The following is an 11,198-nucleotide window of genomic DNA, read 5'->3' as shown; positions in this document are numbered from 1 at the left end:
TCTTTCTGCGCTGTTCGAAAATCAGGGGTCCCATAAATAATTTGTTATGTAAATTTCATGACACAATTTATAAGGGGAGTGATTTTTGATATACTCTGTATATGAGAAAATAAAATGCAAAAAATAATAATTTTGATTTTATCTTGCTGAAATGTGAAACATCTGTTTTGCTTGTTAATATTCAATTAAAATACTTTGTGATTAGTCACATCATGTTTATTTCGAATTATTATTATTTTAATAATTTTATTAAATTTTTAAAACTATGCAAACACATGAAAGAAATTAACCCAATCATTCAAATAACTGTTCACTTACATTTCTGTAGCATCAACATGTTAATTTCAATGCATTGTTATCCAACTTTCCAATATTAGCCAACAATATTTCCAATAATTTAATGGACAATACTTTTTTGCATTTCATGATTTATTTAAACATTTATTTATTTATTTAAACTGAATTTAAACATACCTGGGATAAACATATATGCATTGTAAGATAAAATACAGGAAATAGTATAAGGGCAGAATAGATGGACCATGAGGTCTTTTTCTGCCGTCAGTGTTCTATGTTTCTATGTTTCCATTTTGGAAATCAGATGAAATATAAAAATATCCCAAAATCACCGTGCCCAATCTCTACATATATCAGCAATTCCTCTGCCTCATTATATTCTCTTTACAATTCAGATTGGGCCTCAGAAGGATAATGAAGCATTTAGGAAAAAAGATGCTAATCAAGAGACCAGCCCCAGAGGCCAAAATGGAGAAGATCTCCACGGCCACCATGGACTTCCCTTTGGTGCTCAGGTAGGTGGGGAGGAAGGTGATCCAAACACTGCAGAAGACCAGCATGCTAAAAGTAATGAATTTGGCTTCATTAAAGTTGTCAGGCAATTTCCTGGCCGTAAAAGCCACTGTGAAACTCATAAGAGACAGAAAACCAAGGTAGGCAAGGATAGCATAAAACATTAAAATTGACCCTTCCTTACATTCTATGATGGTCTGTCTGACCAAGGAGTGGAAATCCATGTTGAGAAATGGGGGAGAGGTTCCCAGCCAGGTGACACAAAGAACTGCTTGGACCAGGGGACAGCCTAAAACAATGGAGATGGTCAGTGGTTTTCCTAAGAGTTTCCTTGTATTGTTCCCTGGCTTTGTGGCCATGAAGGCCAAAACCACCATAACAGTTTTTGCCAAAACAGAGGAAACCGCCAGAGAGAAGAGAACGGCAAAGGCAGATTGTTGGAAGAGACAGGTGATTTTCCCAGGTCGACCAATAAAGAGGAAGGAGCAGAGGAAACAGAGCAGGAGGGAGACCAGGAGGATGTAGCTGAGATTTCTGTTGTTGGCTTTGACAATTGGTGTGTCATGATGTTTACAGAAAATCACCAGGACAGCAATTGTGATCAGAGAAAAGAAAAGAGCTAAAGAGGATAAAGCATATCCCAGAGGTTCTTGATAGGGAAGGAAGTGGATCTTTTTGGCAATGCAGTGGACCTTAGCCTTGTTGGGGTATTGGTCTTGCAGGCAAGAATCACATTCAGCTGCATCTGAAATCAACAGTTTCAATGTAAGAAATTAAGAGTCCTCTGACATGAGCATCATGTCACCCTTAGGGTCCCCTTCATGCTATGGCCAGCCCTCAATGTAAATAAGCCCTACATGCATGGACGAGATTACTTGTGGGACTGCCTCTTGCCACATGAGTCCAAGAGACCAGTTAGGTCCCACAGAGTCTCCCTTTCCAGGTCCTGTCAACTAGACAATGTTGCTGGCGGGGCCTAGGGGAAGAGCCTTTTGTGTGGGGGCTCCAGTCCTCTGGAATCAGATTCCCCCAGAAATTTGTTCTGCCCCCACCATCCTTGCCTTCCATAAGAACCTAAAAACTCATCTATGCCCCATGCTTGGGGTCACTAGACTCTAGTTTCTGTCCGATGAGTGTGATGCATGCTTGTTTGAATGTGAATGAATGAGTTTTAATGTCCAAAGGTTTTTAAAATACTTAATTATATTAATTGGATCTTAGATATTTATATTGTATACTGTTTTTTGATAAGTTATGAGCAGCCCCGAGGCTTCAAAGAGGGGTTGCATACAAATGCAATAAATAAATAAATAAATAAATAAATAAATAAATAAGTAAGTAAGTAAGTAAGTAAGTAATAATAATAATAATAATAATAATAATAATAATAATAATAATAATAATAATAATTTATTATATTTGTATGCCGCCCCTCTACGCAGACTCAGGGTGGCTCACAACAACAATAATAACAATGTGCAATGTAACAAATCTAATATATAAAAGAAAGTATCTAAATATCCGACATTTAAAAACCATACAGCAGAAGAATACCATACATAAAACTATATAAGTCTGGGGGAGATGTCTCAATTCCCCCATGCCTGGCAATATAGGTGGATCTTAAGCAATTTACGAAAGAAAATGAGGGTGGGGGCAGTTCTGATCTTTGGGGGGAGTTCATTCCAGAGGGCCGGGGCCGCCACAGAGAAGGCTCTTCCCCTGGGGCCCGCCAGATGACATTGTTTACTCGACGGAACCTGGAGAAGACCAACTCTGTGGTACTTTATCGGCCTCTGGGATTCGTGTGGCAGAAATCAGTCCCAGAGGTATTCTGGTCCGATGCCATGTAGTAAGTAAGTAAGTAAGTTAGTGATGGAATGACCCATTGTGCATTTCATGGTAGATCAAAAAAGGGGCCAATCCTCCATCTTTGTTAATGATCCTAGGTTAGTTTAGTCAGAGACATGGATCTATTCATCTCTAGCTGGTCTGGACAGTTTTCTGTGGAATAAAGGCCCTGACTATTCACTGGATCCCTTCATGACTATTGTAAGCCATTTCATACTGGAATTAGAACAAGACTGATATATCTATCAGACAGAAATCTTGCTCTTTTGTGTGTTTTTTGTCATGTGTGCTGAGACTGTCCACAATGCAACAGAGGAAGACATTAAAATATCTGCGGAGAGGGGCGGCATACAAATCTAAATAATAAATAAATAAAATAATAAATCATAGGAGGGAATTGTCTGTTATCCATCCGAAGTGATTTATAAAGAATAAGTTACAAGGAGAAGGATACAGAATTGTGCACCAGGTATTCTGGAAAGGGAAAGGATTGATTTACAAGGGAAATCCCTGTACCCCAAAACTTTGAAGCCTATCGATACTATGAACTCTGATAAAAATAAATCAATATTGGGATTCGTGGAATGGTTCTCTTATTCTGAAAGGTCTATATCTGTGATGGTTAACCTATGGCACACATGCAACCTGTGACACACAGCGCCCTCTCTGTTGGCACCCAAATCTTCACCTTAGTTCAGCTCCAGCACGTGCACCCCACACTGGCCAGCTGGTTTTCAGGCCTCTGCCATGCATGGGTGGCGGGGCATAACTGCAAGGAGCAGGATGCATGCTGGGGGTATGCACACATACTGGGGCTGCATGCAGGTGAGCACATGTGTGCATAGGGGACGTGTGTATGTGGGTGATGCATGCGGGGGCCCATACACATGGGCTGTGCACATGTTGCATTTTGGGGGTTCAGACACACACAAGCTTTGGGCACTCATTCCAGGAAAGGCGAGCCATCACTGGTCTATATGCTCTACCTGTCTGATCAGAAATGCTCCCATCTGAACAAGAGGTACATAGGTAGCAGCAAACTTGTTCACCCTCTGGGACACTTTTCCTTTCTCCTGCCTGGCACCTTTTCATGCCACACCTGGCAAATGGCACCTTCTAAAAGAGAAAAGGGAAATGCCTGAGATGACCAAACCCATAGGTAAGCTTCATGTATCCACTTCCACATTCTCTGCCCATCTTCAGATATGGTTCACCAGGATTGATCAGAAGTCTGGAACAGCTCCTGGGGGATTCAATTCAGTGACTCTACAGATCCATCTGTTAATGCTGGAGATTGGAACTGAGATGCGGGACTTACTTTCATATATGGTCTACTTGCTCCCAAATCAAAATTTTGGAATAAAATACAATATTGGTTAAAGGAATTGACAAAACTGGAAATTAATTAAAAAAAAACCCAGAAGCATTTTTGTTAGGCATCATTGACCAAAAGATGGGGGGGGGGGAACCCAGTATTATTTAACATTGCACATATTAATGGCAGCCAGAATTACAATTGCACAATATTGGAAACAAAGAGAATTACCAGATGATTATATATTAATAAATAAAATTATGGACTGTGCAGAAGCAGATATGTTAACATTTAAAATAAACAATAAAGAAGACTCAGAGTATTATAAAATTTGGAACACTTTTTATGAGTGGTTAAAAACAAGAAAAGAACAAAACTGATATGTAGATATGAATTAAATACAAAACAAAAAGGATGAATTTATTTAACTTATAACATTTTAAAGATAAATTATGAATAATTTGATTTGTATTAAATGAGATATTGTAATATTGATGGATCTAAGGTGGTTGAAAGGAAAACAAGTATACATATAAATTAGATAACCGGAATTCTTTCTTTAAATATCATCGTCAGTAATAGCCATAAAAATAACCAAATAGATGTTGTGTTTAATGGATATGTACAACTTAATTGAATTTATTCTTTTTCTTTTTTTTCTTTATGTGTGTATGCACAATTGTTTGTCCTAATTGTTTATATGTTTGTTTTTAATGTATATATTTCAATTAAAAAATGTTTAGTGGACCCGAGATTTTGGCCTCTAACTGAACAGTATGAAGAAAAGAAATTATTTGAGGAATCGGTATTTGCTAGTAAAACAGAAAGAAAGGAAATTTGTGGAAATTGAGGCAACAAGAACAAAAAATTATAAATTCTATGACATGGTTTAAATTAAATCATTGGTTAGAATACCGCTAAAATTAAAATAAGGAGGCTGTCAAGTGAACCAGCCTCAGGAGGGGTGAGGAGACATACTACATTCGCGTCTTTTAATTTTTTGTCTGTATTGTACTCAATGTACTGTAAGTTGTTATTGTTTATATGTTTAATTGTTTATATGTAAATAAAATCATTTTTGGGAGGCAACCCTGAGGAACCTGATACAATATCAATGTATCTGTTTCCATGTAACTGGTTTTTTAAATTGATACAATTTTTTTTTTTTGAGGTTAGTAACAGTAAAGGGGTTTGGGATTAATTTGAGCTTTACCAATTTTGAATATCTATGAATTACATCTTCTATTGCCTGTCCACAGCTAGGAATGTATCATTTACTCCATCTGTCTTTGAATGTTTATATATGAGTGCACCGTATTGCTTTCTGAAAGAAATTCCTCCAGTCCATATTATTAAATAATTTTAAAAAAATCATTGCAATGAGCCCCGATCATTGGTTTGGGGCCTGTGATGGATACTACAATGGATCCAACTCTAAAGACCAACTGGGTTACAAGAGGTTCTTCCTAATTGTGAGACAAATCAGATCTCAAATGTCCATGCAAAACACTTTTTTCACCCAATGTCATGCTGTCATGTTTCCTGATTCAATAGTTCTGTTTTCCGGTTGGGATGTTCTGCATACCCAGAAGAGAGTGAATCTTTCAGCTCACCTTTCTAGGCCAGATAATTGCATCAGAATGAATGGTGACATCCTGGCCTGGAGGAGCCCCTGGATTTATTTGCCCAACTTTCTGAAGGACAATTGATCGATTACTGAAGCGAACCCAGTTGAGAAGATCATAACGAGCAGATCCCAGACCTTTTTCTGAGAAAGAGACTTCTTCTCCAGCACTGTTATTGAACTGGACATTCCTCAAATAAGGAAGAAGCTGAAACAAAATAGATCTTCAGACATTGGAGTAATTGATTGAAAACCACAGATTAGGCTTTGATCATAGCTTCTATTGCTTTATGGCTTCTTGGACACAAAACTGATTATGTAGAAACCATGCACAGTGTCAGTTAAAAAGAGCTGAAATGCCTATACACCAATATATAGTGTATTACGAATAAAAATTGTGAGTTAGAATTCCAAGTACATGAGGGCAGATATGAGATTGTTGCCGTTACAGAAACTTAATGGAATGAAATCCTTGAATGAAATATTTCATTGAGAGGGATTTAAATTGCTTTAAACAAACAGACCTAATAACTGAGCAAGTGGAGGTGTGTTATATAGAAGAAACAACTACATCTCTACAGAAATAGAGCAGAACAATAATGAAAACAATTGTCAATACATTTGTGTCATTATAAAAGGGGGGAGGGGAGAACAACATTGCATCGATGTATACTGCAGGCCATCCAACTAGATGAACATTTTACTAGTCAAATGTAAGAAATACTGTAAAGTGCAGATTAGGAATGTATTAGAAAATGGTATTAATAAGACAATACAATATATGTAATAGTTATTGATTATTATTAATAAAGCAATATACTATAGTCAACTACTCCTAAGTAGATATTTGCATATAAGACATTCTTCTTTTCTAAATTAATTACATAGAATAATTAATAATCTTGTAAATTTTATTAAGTAACTATAAAGTATTTTTATTTATTTATTTTTTATTTATTAGATTTGTATGCCACCCCTCTCCGAAGACTTGGGGCATTGTTAAATGTAATAGATATTTCAGTAGACATTTGAAATATAGATTGCGTATAATTTAAAGATATTTGTAAGTATTTTCTGAGGATATAAAGTTCAAGAGTTGCATGATTCTTTGGAAAAATATAAGAAGCTCATTCAATATGATGAGCAAGATGACAAACAGTAAGCATTGACCCTGTCATTACCAACCCAGGACTCTCCAACACAACAAAGAATTATAGAAGCCATGCTAGTAAAAGAGAAATCAAGATCACGGCCAAGTCTTCAAACAATTCAAGAGACCCTGATGATGATGCAAGAATCTATGCTAAGAATGCAGACATCAATAGACAACAATAGAGAAAAAACTAAACAACAGCTTGAAGAAATAAAGGCAGAAATGGAAGAAGTAAAGGAAAAGATGAAAGTAATTCATACGAAAATTGTAAGTATACAACAAACGCTACAAGAAAGGGAGCAGAGAATTAAAACAATCAAAGAAAAAGTAGAAAAAGTGGACAAAAGATGGAAGGTATGGAGGAACGAAATGATATGACCATCAGAAATTTGGAAGAGGCTATGGCTCATCTGGAAATGGAGTGTGCTTCTTATAGTTTAAGATTCCAAAATAGAAGAAAAGAATGAAAATTTTGGCCTGAAAATGACGGAGATTTTAACAGAAATCCTCCAGATGGACCCCACAGAAGATGGTAAGGGAAATTGATGAAATGTACAGAGTCCAAACTAACTTTGTACGTAGACATAATTTGCTGAGGGAGCAGGTAAAAATTTGGGTAGCCCTTCATTGTGAGGGCAGTACATATAAAGTTCGCTACAAGAGTCATAACAGAGGATATCTATAAGCAGTGATGGGCTACCAAAATTTTTACTACCACACTGTGGGCGTGGCTTATGCATTTTGTTTCAACATCTTTCAGTGCAAATTGGGTGTTCTGCAGTGGAATTCCATTTTCACTACCGCACTGCATTCCCCTCCATCTGGGCACTAGCCCACCCCTGATTATCTACTATATAAAGTCTATGTACACACAAATACACGCATGCATACATAGGCCTTCTAAAATTATACACATACAACCTCATTTACTGTGATAGGAAAAACCTACCCAGAGCCCAAAAGGGAACAAAAAAAAATCAAATTTTTGCTACCAGTACTGTGTACCTGACTGCACCCATAAGAACCCACCACTGTCTAGAAGTGGGTCAAGGAATCAAACTCTAGCTTAAAAAGGTAAAGAAATAAAAATATTGAAGCAGGTTCCAAAAAGAGTACAAGAAAAGAGAAAGGAATATCGTTTTTTGACAAGAAGATTGATAAAAGAAAGATGTTCCGCTGGTTTGTACTGGAATGTTTAATAGTGATGTGGCAAAAGAAGAAAATAAAAATGGACACTATAGACCAAGCAAGGAATTTTTACAAAGAAAGTGGATTAAAACTGAGCTATTCCCCCAACACTACAAAGTTCTCCTTTATGATTAGGCATTTGTCAGCTGCAATATATGGCTTTGCCTGACTCCTGCAAGTCCCTTGGACTGTAAGGCAATCAAACTGGTCAGTCCTAGAGGAGATCTACCCTGACTGCTCTTTAGAAGGCCAGATCACAAGATGAAACTGAAATACTTTGTCCACCTAAAAAGAAGGAAGGACTCACTGCAGAAGAGCCTAATGCTGGGAAAGATTGAGGGCAAAAGAAGATTCCAAATGCCTCCTTGAAGCGAATTGCACCAATTCACCCAGATTGTCTTCTGGTTCTAGAATGATAATAATTCCTCCATGAACCTTAGGCAAACTTTCAGGATGTTATATGAAGATATTTCCTCTGTGGATCTTAGAGAAAACTGATTTACAATTCTTCTCTCCCCCCACTACCTATTTTTCACCAATTATACCAAATTCAGATTTTCTTTCATTTATTGTTGTAATTTGTTGTGAAGTACACTGTTGCTGTTGGTAGTTGTGAAGTAATGTCTGACCCACCACAATCCCATGAACAACATTCCTCCAGGTCTTCCTGTCCTCTACCATCATCTGTAGTCCATTAATCCATCATACTGATATAGTAGCATACATATATTTCATGAATATTTCAGATAATACAAATGAGAAGTTTCCACTCTAAGATCTACGGACTGAATAAAGAGGGACAGAGATTACCTGCCAGGATTGAACATTTGAGATCCTCTCTCCAAGTCTCATCAGTGATGGCTGTGATCCAGATCCATAGATTGCATGCAATGTGTGTGCCAGAGCATAAACAGCATTGTAAATATTGTAACTTTCACCTGTCATCTTTGTTTGAAACATGTAGCTTGGCAGATTCCGTAACTTCTCTTTTCCTGTACAGTATTTTTTCCATTTTATAAAAGAGTGACCTGGTTTGTGGAACTCGCAGTCAAAGACCTTTTCCCACCATAATGGGAGGATCATATCTCCTTGAGGGTTCAAAGGGTCTAATGAGAGGAGAAAACTGCTGAATTTTGAGATACTTCTGCTGTGGTCCCTAAAATGCAGAGACCCATGCAAGTACTTTAAAGCTCCCCATCCATCATGAAGATGGCTTGCATATGGCTTCCTATATGAAGTAAGGATCCAAACTTTTGGATGTGGTCTTTGACCAAATGACCTATACTTCAGAGTCAAAAGAAACATTTCAAAAGTGTCCGGTTCTGCAAAGGAAAGAATAACTTCAACATTAGCCCACATTTTCGAATGTGAAGTGAATTTCATTGCTTCTCGAAGTGAAAAATCATGTTTCACCATTTGAATGAAGGCTGGGCAGATCTCCTTCTCCATGAGCATGGGCCTCAGAGTTGAGAGGAAACGTTCTCCATTGTCATTTTCACAGACAATAAGCCCAATCCAGTTCCACTGGAAATAGAGGAGCATCCGGACTAAACCCACAAATTGAGGAAATTCCTTGGGGTTAATCCGGAATGAGGAAGGATAAACTCTTTGGTCTCCCTGAATGTACTCAAAGCCAATACTGAGCTGGAAAAAGTGAGAATCTTTTTTAAAATATAATAGTAAAGATTCCTGTGGTTTTAGAAATCTCCATAGTGTATTTTATCAACCTCAAGATGAGTTATTTTGAGAGATAAGAGGTTTTTTTCCCTTTCTTAGAAAAAGCCACCAAGTAATATGTTTTCCCTAAAATTGTGACATGTCAGAATCCAAGGAAATAAACCGTAAATCTGGTACAGGGAATAAACAGCAGTGAAAGAGCAGCTACATTTCTATTGATAATATCAGGAAGGAATTCATCTTGAAATATTACATTGTGTATCTCTTAGGGGCTTTATAGAATATCTTGACACTTAAAATATAAAATGTATGCAACTGTAGCACCAATCCTGTAATATGGTATTCATATCCCCATTCCTTTTGGTGTCCTCTTGGACTTCTGTATTTGCTTCTGTAGTTTGTCTCCTCCATAACTGTATCTAAAGGATCCCTTACCTGTGGGATCTTGAGGATGTTGAAGATGGAGGCCATCGGCATTGAGAATTTGGGGTTGTCACCTCCAATGACAGAGAAGAGAGTGTCTCCTTGGTCACATTTATAACCTGGAACCATTTGGTCACGTATGGAGAGCAAAAAGAAGCTGATAAAAACAACTCTCTTGTTCCAATCGGCATTGTCATACATGTTGAAGCCAAGTGTGATGTTGGAGAGGAGAACCAGATCCTTGTTGATCTCCATCACTGCAAACACCAAGGCCATGAATAGATGGTAGTTTTTGGGTGTGGGTCTATAGTGAGACAAATGTTGTGAAACATTATCTCAATATATGTGTGTCCTGATGAAGTTTGTCAATAGAATAGGATAGAATAGAATAGAATAGAATAATTCTTTATTGGCCAAATGTGATTGGACACACAAGGAATTTGTCTTTGGTGCATATACTAGTGTACATAAAATAAAAGATACATTTGTCAAGAATCTTGGGTACAACATAAATAGTTGCGGGAAATGACTGGTAAAACAATTGAATACACACTGGAATTTTTTTTGCTAGGAATTGTCGAGAAACAATACCCCCAAAATATTAAGTATGTATGTATGTATGTATGTATGTATGTATGTATGTATGTATGTATTTAATTGGATTTAATTGGATTTAATTGGATTTATATGACGCCCCTCTCTGAAGACTCGGGTGGCTTACAATACATAAAAAAGAAGAGCAATATAATATAATAGTCTAAATCCAATTAATTTAAAAACTAAATGTACTAGTCTATAACACCCAGTATTATTTTAAAAATCCCTTAACATTACATATAGGGACAGCGTTGTTTTGAGGGTAGGAGTCAAAACAATTTATGTGCAGGATGCACGGGGTCAGTAAATATTTTCATGGCCCTATTTTTGACTTGTGCAGTATACAAATCCTAAATTGAAAGTAATTGAGCAGTAATTGTTTTTTCTGCAGTTCTGATTATTCTCTGAAGTTGGTGTCGGTCTTGTTGGGTTGGAGAACCAAACCAGACAGCTATAGAGGTGCAGATGAGGAACTCAATAATTCCTCTGTAGACACAACCTAAGTATAGCCCATAAAATCATCTGTTATAATGTACATCCTGTCAACAACTACTTTAGCT

General features: G+C 37.1%; 1 protein-coding gene across 1 annotated transcript; it reads right to left on the bottom strand.

Annotated features, from left to right (window-relative positions):
* Positions 1-650: 650 nt before the first annotated feature.
* On the bottom strand, positions 651-10,296 carry LOC139156333 (vomeronasal type-2 receptor 26-like). The gene is made up of 4 exons (XM_070731858.1): positions 10,054-10,296; positions 9,355-9,465; positions 3,648-3,777; positions 651-1,555 (listed from the first exon to the last, which is right to left on the bottom strand). Exons 1-4 carry the CDS (start codon positions 10,294-10,296, stop codon positions 651-653), a joined length of 1,389 nt encoding a protein of 462 aa, XP_070587959.1.
* Positions 10,297-11,198: the final 902 nt, after the last annotated feature.

Source organism: Erythrolamprus reginae, chromosome 1, assembly GCF_031021105.1.
Source record: "Erythrolamprus reginae isolate rEryReg1 chromosome 1, rEryReg1.hap1, whole genome shotgun sequence".
Classification (NCBI taxonomy): domain Eukaryota; kingdom Metazoa; phylum Chordata; class Lepidosauria; order Squamata; family Dipsadidae; genus Erythrolamprus; species Erythrolamprus reginae.
This window is presented reverse-complemented; position numbering and strand designations above follow the sequence as displayed.

Excerpts from the sequence above, each read along its gene's own strand:
- LOC139156333 (XM_070731858.1), bottom strand. The coding sequence starts at position 10,296 with ATGGAGATCAACAAGGATCTGGTTCTCCTCTCCAACATCACACTTGGC. Across the intron at positions 3,778-9,354 it reads GCCCAGCCTTCATTCAAATG|AAGGTGCCATTTGCCAGGTG; the intron begins GTGAAACATGAT and ends TTTCTCTTTTAG. Across the intron at positions 1,556-3,647 it reads GAGCATTTCTGATCAGACAG|ATGCAGCTGAATGTGATTCT; the intron begins GTAGAGCATATA and ends TGTTGATTTCAG.